The 19,871-nt window shown below is 45.0% G+C and overlaps 1 protein-coding gene across 1 annotated transcript in view; it reads left to right on the top strand.

Moving 5' to 3' along the window:
- The window catches only part of abca1b (ATP-binding cassette, sub-family A (ABC1), member 1B), a 34,361-nt gene extending 14,532 nt beyond the window's left edge, over positions 1–19,829 (top strand). The window contains exons 9-48 of the mRNA XM_026342397.1: positions 1,386–1,525; positions 1,602–1,718; positions 1,816–2,010; positions 2,471–2,676; positions 3,494–3,670; positions 3,754–3,976; positions 4,605–4,826; positions 4,913–5,117; positions 5,344–5,457; positions 5,562–5,736; positions 5,908–6,039; positions 6,133–6,410; positions 6,501–6,721; positions 6,854–6,929; positions 7,008–7,258; positions 7,479–7,530; positions 7,637–7,762; positions 8,204–8,352; positions 8,435–8,559; positions 8,639–8,737; positions 8,820–9,005; positions 9,536–9,634; positions 9,719–9,751; positions 9,839–9,944; positions 10,330–10,404; positions 10,571–10,740; positions 10,901–11,078; positions 11,197–11,312; positions 11,571–11,715; positions 11,798–11,921; positions 12,043–12,172; positions 12,298–12,424; positions 12,662–12,724; positions 12,846–12,952; positions 14,306–14,447; positions 15,450–15,584; positions 15,903–16,006; positions 17,610–17,702; positions 18,212–18,455; positions 18,660–19,829. Coding sequence (XP_026198182.1) covers positions 1,386–1,525; positions 1,602–1,718; positions 1,816–2,010; positions 2,471–2,676; positions 3,494–3,670; positions 3,754–3,976; positions 4,605–4,826; positions 4,913–5,117; positions 5,344–5,457; positions 5,562–5,736; positions 5,908–6,039; positions 6,133–6,410; positions 6,501–6,721; positions 6,854–6,929; positions 7,008–7,258; positions 7,479–7,530; positions 7,637–7,762; positions 8,204–8,352; positions 8,435–8,559; positions 8,639–8,737; positions 8,820–9,005; positions 9,536–9,634; positions 9,719–9,751; positions 9,839–9,944; positions 10,330–10,404; positions 10,571–10,740; positions 10,901–11,078; positions 11,197–11,312; positions 11,571–11,715; positions 11,798–11,921; positions 12,043–12,172; positions 12,298–12,424; positions 12,662–12,724; positions 12,846–12,952; positions 14,306–14,447; positions 15,450–15,584; positions 15,903–16,006; positions 17,610–17,702; positions 18,212–18,455; positions 18,660–18,809 — 5,810 coding nt within the window. The 3' untranslated portion in view covers positions 18,810–19,829. The remainder of the gene's footprint in view (positions 1–1,385; positions 1,526–1,601; positions 1,719–1,815; positions 2,011–2,470; positions 2,677–3,493; positions 3,671–3,753; positions 3,977–4,604; positions 4,827–4,912; positions 5,118–5,343; positions 5,458–5,561; positions 5,737–5,907; positions 6,040–6,132; positions 6,411–6,500; positions 6,722–6,853; positions 6,930–7,007; positions 7,259–7,478; positions 7,531–7,636; positions 7,763–8,203; positions 8,353–8,434; positions 8,560–8,638; positions 8,738–8,819; positions 9,006–9,535; positions 9,635–9,718; positions 9,752–9,838; positions 9,945–10,329; positions 10,405–10,570; positions 10,741–10,900; positions 11,079–11,196; positions 11,313–11,570; positions 11,716–11,797; positions 11,922–12,042; positions 12,173–12,297; positions 12,425–12,661; positions 12,725–12,845; positions 12,953–14,305; positions 14,448–15,449; positions 15,585–15,902; positions 16,007–17,609; positions 17,703–18,211; positions 18,456–18,659) is intronic.
- Positions 19,830–19,871: the final 42 nt, after the last annotated feature.

The raw sequence follows: 19,871 nt of genomic DNA on the forward strand, positions 1-19,871 counted from the left end.
ACCTGCAGAGGAGAACAGAGAGAGAGAGACAGAGAGGAGGAAACACAAAGTTAATGATGTGCAATGGTGGACTTGCATTGATATAGGAGAAAGGAGAGAGGAGATTTTTTTGATTAGTTTCTCCTGGTTTCATAGATAAGTATAGCTGGGTATCATGTGCATAACAATGGAAATTTATAGTGTGAGTGTTTCCTAAGAATATTGCCTTAAGGGGGACATATATAAAGAATTGGTCCAAGCACAGAACCCTGTGGAACTCCATAGCTAACTTTGCTGTGCATGGAAGACTCATCATAACAAACTGAAATCTATCTGATAGATACAATTGAAACCACTCTAGTGCTGTTCCTTTGATCCCAATGACATGTTCCAGTCTGTGTAATAAAATGTTGTGATCTATAGTGTTGAATGCAGCACTAAGATCTAACATGACGAGTATAGAGAGTAGTCCATTGTCTGATGCCAATAGAGGATCATTAGTAACCTTTACCAGTGCTGTTTCTGTACTATGATGTACTCTAAATCCTGACTGGAAATCTGACTGGTCGTACAATTGCTTAGAAACTATCTTTTCAAGAATTTTAGAGATAAAGGGCAGATTGGATAGTGGTCTATAATTCACTAAGACCCCTGAGTCCAGAGTAGGCTTTTTGAGCAGGGGCTTGACTACAGCAACCTTAAAAGCCTGTGGTACGTAGCCTATTTGTAAAGATAGATTAATCTGATCTAATATGGACGTGCTGATCAAAGATAAGATATCTTTGAGGAGTCTAGTCGAGATGGGATCTAAGAGACATGTTGATGGTTTAGAGGAATTAATTACTGAAATTAATTCAGAATGATCCACAGGGAGGAAGCAGTCTAAGTACGAGCGTGGTCTTGCAGATGAATCTAGAGTTGTTGTACAGTCCATGCTATATGCAGGGAGGATCTGACACATTTTTTCTCTAATAGTTATGATTTTATTTGTAAAGAAATTCATGAAGTCATTACTGCTTAGAGTTGACGGAATACTAGGCTCAACAGAGCTATGACTCTTTGTCAGCCTGGCTACAGTGCTGAAAAGAAACCTCGGGTTGTTCTTATTTGCCTCTATTAATGAGGAGTAATATGAGGTTCAAGCTTCATGGAGAGCTTTTTTATATATTATTAAACTATCTTTCCAGGCTAGGCAATATTCATCTATATTTGTGGGAAAATGATGATGGTCCACAGGTTGGTTTGGTCAGGCCAGTGCTGCATAGATGGACCTTTTGGCCTAAGTTAACATCTTTGGTGAAATGACTATAAAAAGAGAAACAGCATTACACCGAGTTGTTTTTGGACGTTTTTCGCTCTGGGGATCTTTTAACACACCTCCTGTTTGCTTACCGCCTGTCTTTTAGCTCCTTACTGCAACAGCCTGGTAAAGAACATGGACTCCAACCCCATGTCCAGGATGATCTGGCAGGCTCTGAAGCCTCTGCTGATGGGGAAGATCCTGTACACACCCCACACCCCTGCCACTCAGAAGATCATCCATGAGGTATGACATCATGTCCTGTCTTCCCACTTCCTGCAGAAGAAGGAGTCTGTCTCACCTGTGCCTCTGTTTGTGTCAGGTGAACCGGACCTTCCAGGAGCTTGGTGTGTTCAGGGACCTGGGAGGAATGTGGGAGGAGATGAGACCCAAATTGTGGAACTTCATGGAGAACAGTCAGCAGATGGACCTGATCCGGGTAAACAGGCTTTAGACTTTCTCTGTTAAACTCAGACTCTCCTGAGATAAAAATTCTCATTTGACACCCCACCCCCACCCTCCTGTGTGCCATTCAGACTCTGCTGAAGAACAACATCACTGCCAGTTTCTTCCACGCTCAGCTGTCTGACACCGATTGGACTGTGGCCGACGTTTCAAACTTCCTGTCCAAGCAGGTGTATCACCCGCGGCCGCCGGGCGGCGCCATCACCTGGAGGGAGGTGTTCAACGAGACTGACCAGGCCATTATGAGCATCTCTCGCTTCATGGAGGTCAGACAGAAACTTTACACAGAACTGAATAAAATGTACCTTCTCACTTTGCTAAAACCTAACTAATTAGCTACACATAACCAAAACTAGCTAGTACTGAACCACACCTGGCTGATCACGGCTATTATAAACTACAGAGCAGGAAAACCCAAAAGTGCACATGTGCAATACTGTGCAAAGCAGACAAGTAACAAAACAGTGCCAACCTGTTCCTTGTGCAAACGTGACACAGTAAAAGTTATTTTTGCAGTTTTACACGTCTAGGTGAGGTTGTGTGTTTTTTCTAGTGTTTGTTTATATCTTTTCAAATTCTGAAATGTGTGGTCTGGGTAGCGCCTCCATGTGAGCGCTCACATACTGCAGCCTATTTACTGTTCATGGTTTGTGAAGTAATGATGTGTAGTTACCAGCTGTGATTGGTGGGTGGACATCACATGACCTGATCTGTGTCTGTTTGCAGTGTGTGAACCTGGACAAACTGGAGGCGGTCTCCACAGAGGAACGGCTGGTCAACCAGTCCATGGTGCTGCTGGAGGACAGGAAGTTCTGGGCGGGGATTGTGTTCCCCGACGTCCCTCCGAACGCCACCAAGCTGCCAGCTAAACTCAACTACAAGATCCGCATGGACATCGACAATGTGGAGCGGACCAATAAGATCAAAGACGCGTAAGGACAAGAAAGACCTTCTGTTCCTGAGTGATGAGACCAACCTTGGTGACCCTGAATTTACACACAGGGGAACTTAGTGTGTTCCTCCTGGTTATGGGCACCAGGTCCCATTTGGGGACAACAGGGACCCTGTAACGATGTATTGGTAGTGTTAAAGGAATAGTTTTTCTCTTTGTCTCACAGATTGTCATATTGATGCTACTGTCATGTCTGAGCTGTAGATACCTTTACGCTAAGCAGCTGATTAGCTTAGCTTAGCATAAAAACTCAACATATTTGCCTGCTGTACCTGGAACCATACAGGTAACTAGATTTTGTTACCTCAAGATCTGGATTAGGCTGAGGGTAGACATGTTGGGGTTATGATACAGTTTTGTCATGTCAAAGGGAAAACTTTGGAGCCCCTATAGGGACATTGGCAAAAAAAAAAAAGTTTCTGGTGCTCACCTGAAACGTTTATCGTGAGCATAAGATCAGAGCAGAGCACTAGAGCACTAGAAAGTATTTTGTGCACAGCCACAAGAAAAAACAGAACAAGCACCTGGGGGGTGGCTGTGGCTCAATAGGTAGAGCAGTTGACTGCCAATCCTAGGATTGGTGGTTCGATTCCCGGCTGCCACATCACATGCCAAAGTGTTGGGCAAGATGCTTAACCCCTAGTTGCCCCCAGTGAGTCAGGTCAGCTGCATAGCATAGCATAGTGTGTGAATGGATGAATGAGACGCAGTGTAAAGCGCTTTGGGTACCAGCTAGGTAGAAAAGTGCTATGTAAGTGCAGAACATTTACCTTAACATGACTTTTTTTTTTCTTTAGGTACTGGGACCCGGGTCCTCGTGCCGACCCGTTTGAGGACATGCGGTACATCTGGGGCGGGTTCCTGTACCTGCAGGACGTTATAGAACAAGGCATCATCAGAGCAGTTACAGGCACCAAGGAGAAGATGGGCGTCTACATCCAGCAGATGCCGTACCCCTGTTACGTAGACGACATGTACGATTATTCACAACCTTTCTCCTGTGTCCGAGTCGTCTTGGCACTCTGTCTCAAACCATCCTCTGTGTCCTCTCTCTCAGTTTCCTGCGGGTCATGAGCCGCTCCATGCCTCTCTTCATGACACTGGCCTGGATGTACTCAGTGGCGATCATTCTGAAGAGCGTGGTGTACGAAAAGGAGGCTCGGCTGAAGGAGACCATGAGGATTATGGGGCTGGATAATGGCATCCTGTGGTTCAGCTGGTTTATCAGCAGCCTGATCCCTCTCCTGATTAGCGCCGGGCTGCTGGTCCTGCTCCTGAAGGTGATGACCAGTGTTGCTCAGAACATGTCAATAAACAGGAGTGAGATAACAGGATTTAGCTTGAGTCTTGTTTCAAGCTAAATGACAAAATGTTCTTTGATTCATTTATATTAACATATTATTTTATTTTATTGACATTAATCATTCGTTTCAACCCAGCACACCTAGTATTACCCTGCTGCTGCAAAAATGTCTGTCCTTTAATTTATGTACTGTGATTTTCTGTGTGAGAACAGCAGACATCCCGCTGCAGACTTCACATTCAAATATTTAAGATTTTGTGCTTAACTCTTTTCTGAGGTTATTTTGATTTTCAGCTTCCTGTTGCTTTACAAACCTTTATGTTTGTGCATTAAGGTCTAATCAACAGCTAAATCCTGTTGATGGTGAAGTCTTTCAGTTCTGCAGAAAAAAACTGCTTCTGTTTGTAAGAGACACTTGATGCTTTTTAATTCACTAAATCCAGGTAAATGCAAACTAAATATGCTTAAACACAAAAACTCCAGTCGGGTATGTTTAAAACGTTTTCTTCAGAAGGGAAACCCCCTACTCTACTGCAACCAGGAGAAACCTGCCTGCCGGTCTGCCATTAAATGTAATTAAGCTGATGTGACTGGTCTGTGTGCAGAAGGGGAACCTGCTGCCATACAGCGACCCCGGCGTGGTCTTCCTGTTCCTGGGATCATTTGCTGTGGTGACCATCATGCAGTGTTTCCTCATCAGCACAGCGTTTGCCCGGGCAAACCTGGCCGCTGCATGTGGAGGGATCATCTACTTCACCCTGTACCTGCCCTACGTGCTCTGTGTTGCCTGGCAGGATTACATCGGCTTTGGAGCCAAAGTCTTTGCTGTAAGTTTGCTGACTATGACAGATTGTTGCTGTTAATATCTTGTGTTGTGATTGAACAGAAGTCACACGACCTACTCCCCCTGCAGAGCCTCCTGTCCCCTGTGGCGTTTGGGTTTGGCTGTGAGTACTTCGCTTTGTTCGAGGAGCAAGGAGTCGGTATTCAGTGGAAGAACTTGGTGTCAAGTCCTTTGGAGGAGGACGACTTCAGCCTTCGCACCGCTATCATCATCATGTACTTTGACTCCTTCTTGTACGGAGCCCTCACGTGGTACCTGGAGGCTGTGTTTCCAGGTGAGATCACAGAAAAACAGGCTGCAGCTCACGCCTGCTCTTCAGTTACAAGTTTACATGAATAACGTCATGCAGTGGCCACAACGAGAATAAAAAGAAGAAGAAAACTCAGGACTCGGGAGTCTGAAGCGCAGACACTGAGCCTCAACTTTTCTGCAGCATGTTCAAGTTGTTAAAACAAATTCTTAGTCTGAGTTTATAAAGTTTTGCTTGCTGTGTGTCTCAGGTCAGTACGGGATCCCTCGGCCCTGGTATTTTCCCTTTACTAGATCCTACTGGTTTGGCGAGGTGGATGGAAAGTCCAGTAAAATCCCTATGAACCGGAAGGGAAACCCAGGAGGTGAGACGACTGAACACAGACACAGAATAACTCAACTGTAAAAGAAAAAAAAAGAATGGACCTGAATGAGAATCAGTAACACGTCCATAACGTAATGTTTCCAGCCGTGTGTATAGAGGAGGAGCCATCTCACCTGGAGCCTGGCGTCTATATTGAGAACTTAGTGAAGGTTTATCATCATGGAAAGAAGCTGGCTGTGGACGGGCTGACGCTTGGCTTCTACGAGGGACAAATCACCTCCTTCCTAGGACACAACGGAGCCGGAAAAACCACCACCATGTGAGTCAAGGACAAAGGCAGAGCTAATAGTGTATACCAATAAAGGTACAGGGTTATGGTTAGTGCTAGGACCAGGTAATAGTAGAGGGACAGGTACATGCAGTATGCAGGCAGATGCCTAGGTACAAACTAAAATTTCGATACAGATCTGTCTGTGTCTCGTCCCTGCAGGTCCATCCTGACCGGCCTGTTTCCTCCCACCTCTGGTACGGCCTACATCCTGGGCAGAGACATCCGGACGGAGCTAAGCACCATCAGACAGAGTCTAGGAGTCTGTCCCCAACACAACGTGCTGTTCAGCATGTGAGTGCTCTATGATATTCCTTCCATTATATTTGTTTTATTGTAAACATCTTCATCATCTTTATCATTGACCATCTTGTCTCCCCCCACCAGGCTGACAGTGGAGGAGCATATCTGGTTCTATGCGCGGCTCAAAGGCCTGTCAGAGGAGCAGGTGAAAGGTGAGATTGAGCAGATCCTTCAGGACACAGGGCTGCCACATAAACGCACCTCTAGGACGAACACTCTGTCTGGGGGCATGCAAAGGAAGCTGTCCGTGGCTCTGGCATTTGTTGGTGGTTCAAAGGTTGTCATCCTGGACGAGCCCACAGCGGGTGTTGACCCTTACGCCCGCAGAGGAATCTGGGATCTGCTGCTGAAGTACAGACAGGGTGAGACCTATGATTGGTCACTTAAATCAGCCCCTTTGTGGCTTTTATTCTCCAACTGGACTTTTAATGTCGCTTCCTGTCTCCTGCCAGGTCGGACCATCATCCTGTCCACCCACCACATGGACGAGGCGGACATCCTGGGCGACCGGATTGCTATCATCTCCCATGGGAAATTGTGCTGCGTAGGCTCGTCTCTGTACTTGAAGAATCAGCTGGGGACAGGCTATTACCTGACCCTGGTGAAGAAGGAACCAGAGCCATCTCTCAGTTCCTGCAGGAACTCATCCAGCACGGTGTCGTTCACCAAGAAGGTCTGAGCACACAGATATTAACATAGGGACACTGTTTACTACCCAAAGTATACATTGCTTAAGATGTGCAGCACACTCAGTCTTCCTCACTGGTCACATGGTTGTAATATTCATGGTTCCTCTGTGTTTCAGGAGGAGGAATGTGCATCTGTCAGCAGCAGTGACGCAGGACTCGGCAGCGAACATGAAAGTGAGGCCGCTACCATCGGTGAGCTCTCTGTTCCAGCAGAGTGTTTAATTCCTTCACTTCCAGGTGGATCTGATCTGTCTCTCCGTCCGTCCACAGAGAATGGCCCCGCGGCGTCCATCTGTGATGTCCCCTTCGTCCAACCAGACGTCTCCCTGATCTCGAGTCTTATTCTGCGTCACGTCCCTGCAGCACGCCTGGTGGAGGACCTGGGACACGAGCTAACCTATATCTTGCCGTACAGCGCTGCCAAAGATGGAGCCTTTGTGGAGCTCTTTAAAGACCTGGACGTGAAGCTGCCTGACCTCGGTATCTCCAGCTACGGAGTGTCTGACACCACGCTGGAGGAGGTGACAACATTGGTTTTATTTGCTGATGGGAAATACACACTTTCCCTCAGAAGTCTGCTCATTGTCGTCCTGTAAATTACTGCTGGATCTGAAACAGACTTTTTGTGTGTGTGTATGTTTCTCTGGTAGTAGGAATAAGCAAAAGAAAATTTAATTTCTAAGCAGGACAAGACAAGGTCAGTGAAACACTGATGAGAACAAATCATTTTTGTTTTTGTAGATTTTTCTGAAAGTGGCTGAAGATAACGGAGTTGACACTGAAGTACCCTCAGGTGAGCAGCGTGTTTCAAAATAGGAGACACTGGCACTGAAATCATCGGGCTCAGTCTTCACAACAACATTTTACAATGATCTGAAATTGTGTTTGCCTGTGTTCAGATGGTACACTTCCTGTTCGAAGGCGGAGGAGGACTCACGCCTTTGGTGGAGGAGACCCTCAGAGCTGCCTGAGACCTTTAACTGAGGACGACAACAATGATGGCAACGACTCTGATGGAGACCCTGGTACACAATACTACATGTTGATATTACACACAGTTACACAATATTTAGTTTTGAATAATGATGCAGCAGCTACAGGAAGTTGGAGCAGAGACATGAAAATGAGATGTGCTGCTGCAGTTTAGATCATCTGGAGGTTTAATTGTTCATGATGGTCGCCTGTCAGAGTATTCAGAGAGGTAGGGTCAGATTTTTCTGGTGTTGTGGAGGGTGAGAGAGAATCCACGGCCGTCAGCTGTGGTTTCTGTTGAATAATCACACAGCAATTTCTCAATAGTCTTAATGGTATTTACCTTTAAACAAACCTGCACTTTCAGTGAATTCAGTAGAAACATTAATTTGACCCTTGTGTGTCAAGTGACTGAGCTATGTTAAATGACCCGTGTTTAGTCATGTGACCTGCATCTAATCATGCGAGATGTATTTCACAATGTGACCTGTCAGAGTCACGGGAGACGGACTGGCTGAAATGCACTGATGGCAAAGGCTCGTATCAGGTGAAGAGCTGGAGTCTGATGCGGCAGCAGTTTGTGGCTTTGATGTGGAAACGCTTTCTGTATGCTCGGCGCTCAAGGAAGGGGTTCTTCGCTCAGGTAATGATGAGTTTCCTCATGTTTTCTGCTCAGTTTTTGTCTTTATTCATCATAAAAATTTTCAACACATCTGTTTTTTCAGATTGTTCTTCCTGCTGTGTTTGTCTGCATTGCACTGGTCTTCAGTCTTATTGTCCCCCCGTTTGGAAAGTACCCCAGTCTGGAGTTGCAGCCCTGGATGTACGAGGACCAGGTCACCTTTATCAGGTACACATCATATGCAAGTGTAAATACAGTATCACTGTAATAAATGTGTAGTTTGACTGTATCTCTGTCTCTGTGTCAGTGACGATGCTCCCAATGATGCCAATATGCAGAAGTTATTAAACTCACTCCTGGATGCTCCGGGCTTCGGGACTCGCTGCATGGACGGACATCCCATCCCGTAAGAACCCAACCATGTTAAGTCAGGTGTTGGGCCACACGTTCCAGCTCAGTCTTATAACTCTCTGTCCTCCTCGTCTCAGGGAGGCTCCCTGTACTATGGGCGACGAGGACTGGCACACGCCTGACGTCCCTGTAAGTGTCCAGCAGCTGTTCAGCTACGGGAACTGGTCCATGGAGAATCCATCTCCGGCTTGTTCCTGCAGCTGTGACGGAAAGAAGAAGATGCTGCCGGAATGTCCTGCTGAAGCCGGAGGACTGCCCCCCCCCTGAGGTTAGACCTTTATAAAGCTTGTCTGGATGGAACTGGGCTGCAGCGCTGTGAGTTCAACAGAAAACAGAACGGAAGTTGGTTGTGTGTTGTTAAAAGTTTGTGTTGTTACAGGAAAGCTAAAACATCCATGACTTTGCTTTAAAGGTGAAGCAAAGTTATGATGTAAATTTCATAACCTCCCATGTCTTACAGACTCTGTGCAGATGTCTATGTTCACTCTGAATGAAGAATCACAGAGACAGATTCGGTTTGAACTGTCTGTTTAGTCAAATACAACCAAACCCCAAGATCAGCACGTGGTTGGGAAGCGGTGGCCTGATGGCCCAAAAAATAATTTTTCCTGTTGATGGTTGATCCATAAAACAGCTAATTTTGGGCTGGCCCACATAGAAGATCACTGAAGATGGCAGCGTCTTTGGTCGTGGCTCCAAAATTAAAGACATCTAAAGAGATATTAAAGTGAACTGTGTTAAACGTGACCAAGCCTTAAGTCCTGTGCTAAATGTAAATGTTCCTTTGTTGGGTCCAGATGAAGCTGAGCGCCACTGACACTCTGCAGAACCTGACGGGAAGAAACGTCTCTGACTATCTAGTGAAAACCTATGCGCAGATCATTGGCAAGAGGTGAGACACACAGAGACACACGCACCTCAGGAATGATCACCGTGAACTAAACCTAAACTAAAGTATCTCTTGTTTGTTTTACAGCTTGAAGAACAAAGTGTGGGTAAACGAGTTCAGGTCAGGGTCTAGTTTTATTTTGAAGTCATGAACTCTGTCAGTCAGCAGCAGCTTCCAGATGTTCATGTGCTGTTTTCCTGTCTGCAGGTACGGAGGATTCTCGCTGGGGGCCAGAAGCACTCAGGTGCTGCCACCGGCTGATGAGATTGATGATGCCATCGAGAGAGTCCGGAAGATCTTTGAAATTGGGAAGGTGAGTGTGAGAAATGTTGATCTGAACCCTGTGGAGAGAAAAGCTTGTTTGTCTGAGCTGCAGCTTTTATTCGCTGTCTGCCCAGCATTTGGTATAACGACTGGAGTCAGAGCGTCACCTCCTGACACAAAGCTTCCCAGTGGGACAAACTTTAGATTAAACCAGCAGGCAGACGGAGCGATGAAATCCTGGAGTGTGCTCCTCATTGGACATCAAACTGGAAATTCAGGGTTTCACGATGTTCTAATAAAGATTTTTAACTTTCTCATTGTTTGATGTCTAAAGCTCTATGAATTGTTTGCAAAGGGTCCGATTTGTTCTGCAGTTTTTTTTCGTTTCCTGAATCAGACGAGACTCGATTGAAAATAAATGCTGTTTGGTGCAGGGAGCTGCTGCAGATCGATTCCTGGACAGTCTGTCGGGATTCATCAACGGTCTTGACACAAAGAACAATGTGAAGGTGAGAAAATGTTAAGAAACATTACCCATGTGAGTAGAGATAGATTTTTACATTTTTACATCTGTTTGTCCAGATGAGTCCGTCAGCATGTGTAGAAACAGCTGAACAGATGTTCCAGACTCAGCGTTAGACCAATAAAGAATAATGAGTCATGTGTTGTTTTCAGATCTGGTTTAACAACAAAGGCTGGCACAGCATCGGAGCGTTCCTCAACGTGATGAGTAACGGCATCCTAAGAGCAAACCTGCCTGAAGGGAAGGACCCCAGCAGCTATGGCATCAGTGCCTTCAACCACCCACTGAACCTGACCAAGGAGCAGCTGTCACAGGTCGCACTGTGAGTACACACACCGGAGATACACCTGTACGACTACACCTGAGCTGCCACAGACAGGAGATGTCTGAGCTGATCACACAGATAAAGGATTCAGTGTGAGTCCACAGTTCTGTTAATCACTACTGCTCCTCATAGTCTTCCTCGTTGTCTCTGTCTCTAGGGTGACGACCTCAGTGGATGTCCTGGTGTCCATCTGTGTCATCTTCGCCATGTCCTTCGTCCCAGCCAGCTTCGTGGTCTACCTCATCCAGGAGCGTGTTAGCAAAGCCAAGCACATGCACTTTATCAGCGGAGTGCAGCCGCTGCTCTACTGGGTGGCCAACTTCATGTGGGACATGGTGAGATGCAAAACAATCACACTCTGTTCAATATTGTCTATGTTTGTGTGCTTGCTTTGTGCCTCACTTGTAAATCCATTGGATAAACGCGAATAACTAAACGTGTGTCTGTCTGTAGTGTAACTACGTCGTCCCAGCAACGCTCGTTATCCTTATCTTCGTCTGTTTCCAACAAAAAGCCTACGTCTCCTCCACCAACCTGCCAGTACTCGCCCTGCTGCTGCTGCTCTACGGGTCAGATACTGCATGACACTTCACGATACTGCATTGGGCTACACTATACTACACAATGCAGCAAAGTACTGTACAAAGTACTGCACACTATTGCTTCACTACACAGTATTGCAACACAGCACATTGTGCAGTACTGCCCAACTTAAAATCACAGAGTACTGCCTAACACAGTACAACAAAACATGCTGCTGATGTTACTCCACAGTACTGTTAAGTACAACAGTACATAACTTGTTCCTCTTCTTGTTTAACATCCAGCTGGTCGATCACGCCGCTCATGTACCCGGCGTCCTTCTTCTTCAAGATCCCCAGCACGGCGTACGTCGTCCTCACCAGTGTCAACATCCTGATTGGCATCAACGGCAGCATCTCCACCTTTGTCATGGAGCTGTTCGGGAACAACGTGAGTCTGCAGAGATGGGCCGCAGCTTTAAGACCAATAACTACAGTGAGTGAAACCTCTGAGCTGTGGGTTGTCTTTGCAGGAGATCGGAGGAATCAACGACATTCTGAAGAATGTCCTCCTCATCTTCCCTCACTTCTGCCTCGGTCGAGGACTCATCGACATGGTGAAGAACCAGGCCATGGCCGACGCCCTTGAGAGATTTGGTAAACACACACACAGTCACAGCTGATAAAGGGTTTTCTGTTGTGTTGATGCTCTGTATCTGGACTGCCAGGGGAAACCAAACAAGCATCATTTAAACATTGTGTGAATGCTGTGTTTTAGGTGAGAACAGGTTCCGCTCTCCTCTGGAGTGGGACATGGTGGGAAAGAACCTGTTTGCCATGGCTGTGGAGGGAGTGGTGTTCTTCATCATCACCGTCCTCATCCAGTACAGGTTCTGCATCAAACCCAGGTACTTGTTCTTTTTTTATAAATGTAATGTGAGGCAGAAGTTTCCCCTTAAGATGAAAACAGCAGCTGGAGTTGGGCGGAGGTACCAGCACTTAGACTGTGGCTTCTCTGTTTGTGTTTGTGCAGGTCAGTCAGTAAACTCACCAAACTGGGACCTCTGGGTGAGGAGGACGAGGACGTGGCCCGGGAGAGACAGAGGATCGTCCACGGCCTCGGACACGGAGACATTCTGGAGCTCCGACAGCTCACCAAGGTACATGCGCATCAAACATCAGGCCAACGGACACTGATGTGTCCTTCACACTACTCAGCTCTTATTAGTATGATTTATATATATATATATATATATATATATATATATATATATATATATATATATATATATATATATATATATATATATATATTGTTGGATCTTAAAAAGAGAATGTATTGTTTGTGTGTGTTTGCACAAACCTTAGACTGTGAGTGAATGGAATGTGTTTTGCAGGTGTATAAGAGGAAGCAGAAGCCGGCTGTGGATCGACTGTGTGTGGGAATTCCTCCTGGAGAGGTGAGGCTCCTCACACCTGCAGATATTTTTATATTTCTAATTTCTAACACATCTCCTTCATGATGAATCTGAAAGTCCTGAGAGTGAAGAACTAACAGAAACTCTGCGTGTGTGTGCTCAGTGTTTCGGCCTGCTCGGTGTGAACGGAGCTGGAAAAACGACAACCTTTAAGATGCTGACAGGAGACACAGTGGTGACCAGTGGTGAGGCCTTCCTGGCAGGGAAGAGGTGAGGTTCTACTCTTAGTTTTTATAAATTCTGATGGGTCCAGGACCTTCAGTGATCTTGAACCTGCTGGACTCCAGGACTGACCTGTTTGTGAGGATTAACACTGAGGAAAACCTTAACTGAACCTGATTATTAGTATACACTGCCCATCCAAAATAAGTCACACACTCTATTGTTTCACTGCCTTTAACTTTTAACACATTCACCGTGACATCTCTTCAATGAGCTTCTTCAATGTGTCTCAACATTTATTCTCGTCCAGAGTCACATTAATATTTTTCTAAGATCTTGTTTTGATGATGGAGAGTCGGACGCTGCACAAAGTCTTCTCCAGCACATCGCACATCCTGCACTGCCCCCACAGGCTTGTACAGTAGGCACTAGACATGATGGGTGCATCACTTCCTCTGCCTCTCCTCTTACCCTGATGCTCCCATCATTCTGGAACAGGGTAAATGGACTTAATGGACCAATAATTTGACCCTTCTGAAACATATTAACATCTTTTCCACGACCACACCACTTTTGCCTTGTGAAGCTCATTAACTGTTGCTGCAGCTCAGACACTGAATCAGGACATAAAGCTCAGTTCTGTGGGATCCTGCAGGTCCAGAGTCATGGTGTAATTGATCTTTACTGGCATTGTTCACGGTCACACTCTGCTCAATTGTTATTTCTAACTAACTCTGGATGGTTTATTTTAGTTTAATTTATCACAGTATATTTTATTTAGCATTACATTTCTGAAGAGTGTTAAATTTAAGATCTTTATGACTGAAATGTTCAGATGCATTTGATCAGTTCCTCTGAACCTTGAATGATTTGAATCAGAAAACTGCAGGTTAACAGAAAAAAGTTCTCTTTGTATGAGAATTTAGAGAAGTTAGGTTTAGGATCAAACCAACAGCAAGAACCAGTCCAGAGCAGCACAGAAGCTCTTTAATGTCAAAGATCCTGTTCACTGTCAACTGGAAAAACTGGCCGGTAAAACACAGCGGCTAGATAGTGTAGTGGTAAGATCGCTGCACTGTGGGAGACCGGAGTGTGATTCCTGGCTGTGGCTTATATCCAGTAGGGGTCCTCCAGTAGGCAAGATCTCCTTACGCTTAATCACTGCGTTTACCCCGGTAATTGGGTAGCAAGGTTACCTACATTGAGGAAATCTGGTTACTGGAAATCAGAGAACTAATCTGATTTCCCCTCTACCTTGGTCTGGTTTTAATTCATTGTAACTGCACAAAAGTTAGAAATCGGCTTACTGCAGAAAGCCGCCTGGGAGCCTGGCTACTAGACTGCAGGTAAACTCACTGAGAGAGTGTTTGCAATATCTTGATGTGTGTTTTATGTTTGCAGTATCCTGAGGGAGATTGATGAGGTCCATCAGAACATGGGTTACTGTCCTCAGTTTGACGCCATCAATGAACTGCTGACAGGACGAGAACATCTGGAGCTGTACGCTGTTCTCAGAGGGGTCCCTGAGAATGAAGTCTGTGACGTGAGTCAATAAACACTGTACACTAGTGGTTGGATAGTGAAATAATTAGATCGCTGCCCTCCATGTGGGAGACTGGGGTTTAAATCCCAGCTGTGGCCTAGCTCCAGTAGGGGTCCTTAGGCAAGACCCCCTTACTCAATCTTGCCTTTGCCTCAACTTGACTAGTATGTTGCTTTGGATTAAAGTCTGCTAAATGTACTGTACACTATAATACACACGCTGTAATACACACACTGTACGCTGTAATATATACACATGCTGTAATACACATGCTGTAATACACACACTGTAATATACACATGCTGTAATACACACACTGTAATATACACATGCTGTAATACACACGCTGTACGCTGTAATATATACACATGCTGTAATACACACACTGTAATATACACATGCTGTAATACACACACTGTAATATACACATGCTGTAATACACACACTGTAATATACACATGCTGTAATACACACACTGTAATATACACATGCTGTAATACACACACTGTAATATACACATGCTGTAATACACACACTGTAATATACACATGCTGTAATACACACACTGTAATATACACATGCTGTAATACACACGCTGTACGCTGTAATATATACACATGCTGTAATACACACACTGTAATATACACATGCTGTAATACACACACTGTAATATACACATGCTGTAATACACACACTGTAATATACACATGCTGTAATACACACACTGTAATATACACATGCTGTAATACACACGCTGTACGCTGTAATATATATACATGCTGTAATACACACACTGTAATATACACATGCTGTAATACACACACATTGTACTATACACACTGTAATATACACACTCTGTAATATACACATGCTGTAATACACACACATTGTGTACATAGTACATTATGTATTCTGTATAGTACAAGCTGTACACTACTACACTGCATATTGTGCACATTGTACACAGTGGTTGTCATGGTGATGATGGTGTCTGATTGACAGGTGGCGGAGTGGGGGGTCAGGAAGTTGGGACTGGTGAAGTATGCCGACAAAGCAGCAGGAAGTTACAGCGGAGGAAACATGAGGAAACTGTCCACGGCCATGGCTCTGATCGGAGCTCCACCTGTGGTCTTCCTGGTAACACCACCCTCTTCTTCCTCACCTGTAGTGTGCTCCTGTGAAGTGTGAATGAGCACTGCTGGAGCAGAGGAAAGCTGATTATTAACTCTGCAGCATTTTCAAAATTAGTCTGAAAAAAGTCCAAGTCTCCTTTTGTTTGCTAAGCTTTCAGTCATGTTTCGTGGTCTTCCTCGATACGGCTAAATTAGAACAATGAAACGGACAACTGAGAAACTCAGGATTAAAAGGAGCTGCAGTTTATTGAGGAGAGAAGAAGGTTTGCTTCCTGCTTCACCTGTGTGCCCACCTCATCCACCTCTGTCCTCCTTGTTACAGGATGAGCCCACCACTGGCATGGACCCAAAAGCCCGCCGAGCGCTCTGGAACTGCATCCACAGCATCATCAAGGAGGGACGCTCCGTTGTCCTCACCTCACACAGGTAAGAGACTCTCAGTGGCTCTGTCATTGTGGCTGAATTATTTTTATTGGCTCCTCTACCAAGAAGTGGGGGGGCAGTCTAAATGACCCCAAGAGCACAATAAACACTCATTAATGAGGTAAAGAAACAACCAGAGATGGATGAAGATTTGAAGGTATCATTGGAACTGGCTAACATCTGTGTTCATGAGTCTACAGTAGGTAAAACATTGAACTAGCAGAGTGTCTATGTCAGGACACCATGAAGGAAGCTGCTGCTTATTTAAAAGAACATTACTGCAGCCTGAAGTTTAACAAAGAACACACTGACACTCAGTTCAATTCAGTTTTATTTGTATACCGCCAAATCACAACAGACGTTTAAGACCTTACAGAATATGATTATATAAAAAATTATATAGAAAACTCAACAACCCCATCTGAGCAAGCTTGCCTCCTATTCTACATTTGGAAACTCTAGGAACCACAAGTAAACCTGCAGTCTGAGAACGTAGAGTTCTGCTTGGAAGATATGGAACTATGAGGTCTTTAAGATAAGATGGAGCCTGATTATTAAGGGATTTATAAGTGAGGAGAAGAATTTTAAATTCAATTCTGGATTTTACAGGGAGCCAATAGAGAGAAGCTAACGTAGGAGAAATATGATCTCTCTTACTAATTCCAGTCAGAACTGGATAAATTAATGCAGAAAACCGTGAAATTCCAAAAGGTTCATCTTCTTTTTCTTGCCACTGTATATTCCTATACTACTGGCTATAACTCTGCTGTTTACTAGTTGTTTATAAACCAGAGGTCAGGGGTTAGACTCCTAGTAGCAGTGACCTCCACACGGCTGCACGTTTGCTACTTGCTGCCTCCAGTTAGTTTTGTTGGTGTCGTTACCTGTCGGCTTCACATAGTGAGGTTCAGTGTGGGCGACTACAGCACAGTCCTTTGTGTTTGTTCATTACTGTGGCTGAGATTCATTCACTTTCTAAAGGACACGTCCACTGACAGACTGGTAAGGACACAGTCGCTGTGTTTACGTTCACTCAAGTAACCAGGTTAGTTGGCTTTCTCCACTAAGCTGATTTCCTAAGTGTCATGTAAACAGGACACCAGATTACCGTAATCGGGGTAGTGGACTAGAGAAACCTGACGCCCAGAGAACCATGTGAACGCGGACCCAGGTTTGAATCAGCTTTTTGAATCAGACAGTCACCGCTCTACTACTATCAGCTGAGAGGAGCAGCTGGTTGAAAGCGGAGAGATTTAAATGAAGTCTTTTTCACACTGTGTTTCTCTAATTCACTTTGAGCTTTAAATAGAAGTTCTGTGTCCGTCTGTCGCTGTGTCTCTCTCAGACCTCATCAGTCACCTCCTCGACACAAGGAGTGAGACAAAAAGAAAGGAAAAGTGCTCAGGAAGCATCTTTTCTGTCTCCATACAGTTAAAATCTGTGGAGCACGCTTCCAAAAGCAGCCCAGGGCAGAGGAGTAATCAGATTACTCTTTTACTGCATGTATACTTGGATTTCCAGTACCCTGGTTTCTTGAGTGACAGTGAAATGCACTGAATCACAAAGTGTGTGTACTAAGTACTAACTGTGTGTGTGTGTGTGTCAGTATGGAAGAGTGTGAGGCTCTGTGCACCAGGATGGCCATCATGGTGAACGGCAGGTTCAGATGTCTCGGCAGTGTCCAGCACCTGAAGAACAGGTATACACACACACCCAGTGTGCCCTGCTTTCTGTAGTTGACATGATGCAGCCCCCCCAATCCTTTAACCATCACACCAACATATTTGACCCCGCCCCTTCCCATAAATGATGATGAAGTGTTGAATTTAGTTTTGTACCGTTAAGTTTTGTGTCCAAACAAGTGAAGGGGAACTTCTTTCTGTGCATTTTAGATTTCATCCAAACACATTGTCGTTTATCAGACGCTTTTATCCAAAGCAACTTACAAGTGAGGAACAAGACAAGCAAACAAAGTCAAGAAGAAACAACGTCAAAGCAAAGTGCTATCGAAAAAGTACAAACACATTACTTGAACCAGGCTTAGCTCCCAGATTAACCTCTGCAGTCAGTCTGACTAAAGGATAACAGAAACATGGATCCAGTGGAGGACATGTGCAGTATAAATTACCCTTGGTCCCTCTCAAGTGTGCCGACAGGTAGATTTATTGACTTGTTTCTGTGTTAGTATCGCTGCCTTTGTCTCCCCAGGTTTGGGGACGGGTACACCATCATCTTACGGGTGGCGGGGCCCGACCCTGACCTGCTGCCCGTCATGAAGTTCATCGAGAGTGAGCTGAGCGGCAGCACGCTGAAGGAGAAACACAGGAACATGCTGCAGTACCAGCTACCTTCATCTCTCACCTCGCTTGCTCACATCTTCTCCATCCTTGCCAAAAATAAAGAGACGCTTAGGATCGAAGACTACTCCGTCACCCAGACCACACTAGACCAGGTAAAGACCAGGTTCAGCCAATCGGAGAGCTTGTTTTAGTGCTGGCAGCAGGATGATGGGACACTCGCTGCACCTGTACTGAGACAGTTTGTAGTTCAGTGTAGACTCCACAGGGAGCAGCTCAGAAACAACCCTGATCATTAGCTTTGATGGGGGTTGGCTTCCAGTGCCTTGTGTGAAACCTGAACCTGTTTCTTGTTTCAGGTGTTTGTGAACTTTGCGAAGGACCAGAGCGACGACTATCACTCCAAAGACAACTCTGTAAGACGGAAAGAGGTCTCCATCGACATGTCAACACTGAGCCCGAAGGCGGGAGCTGCCGAGGGGGAAGGACTAAGGGAAAGTGTCATGTGACTGCCCGATCATAGGATCATGTGATGATAGAAGGGTGGAGCTCCGGCCTGGACTCTGGACCCTGCAGCAGAGAGGATGCCCCCTCCTTACCTGCCACATGCTGCCTCATGCCAGTCAATGCAAACCATTTCCTCGACCACACCAAGCATCAGACGCCGGGTTGGCGCTGAGACATTTCTCTTTTCTGTTTGTGATTGAAGCGGGGCCTCTAATGAACACTTCAGGGTCCGTTTGTTTTTCTGATGAAGAATCCAAATCATTTCAAATGGCCGAGAGCCCGACTGCAAAAATCCCATTTTTAGAAAACGTTTGATTCCGTTTTTATTGTGTCAAACCTTTTATTTATATGTGTAGATAAAACTAAAGTGTAATTTGTTGTTTTATTTTGGCATTACTATTTCCTGTAGTGTTAAACAGCGAATCAAAGTGTTCGAAACAAAGAAGAAAGAAAGAGTTGATTGATTTTATGGTTTTTCTAAGAAAAGATGATGAAACGAGCAGATTTGTTACTTTGAGTGTAAAACAGTAAAATACCTCATCAGCTTCTGACAGCACACTGCAGTATTGATCAGGAAACAGCTGATCGATCACTAATTGATCACTGATTCATGTTGTGTCTCAGCTGCTGCTCGGCCGGCAGCAGGCCGACGCCGAATCAGCTGATTAGACTGAAGCAGCTCCAGGTCTGCAGCACTTGAAGTGTTAAATGGATCAGTTTGTTTGCACTGAAACCATCGTCAGGAACATGTTGGCTTAATGTGACAGAAGACAAAGAAGAAGAGCTGTTGCCGACCTGAACAACTCACATTAGAATAAAACCAGTTTCCTGCATCGTTCTCACACTGAGACACAAAATGAGTCTGTTTGCTCAAATTTCAGCTCCTCCTCTCCTGTGTATAAATAAAAGTATTAAATGTTCCTGTAAACTGACCGAAATAATGCGAGTGACAAACCAGGAGAATAAGTGATTAATAACTGTAGAAACAAATGGACCTGATTAAAGAAGTACAAATACTTAGACTCACTGTTTGTCAGTAAATGATTTATTTACTATGACTCTTG

Source organism: Anabas testudineus, chromosome 9 (assembly GCF_900324465.2).
Source record: "Anabas testudineus chromosome 9, fAnaTes1.2, whole genome shotgun sequence".
Taxonomy (NCBI): domain Eukaryota; kingdom Metazoa; phylum Chordata; class Actinopteri; order Anabantiformes; family Anabantidae; genus Anabas; species Anabas testudineus.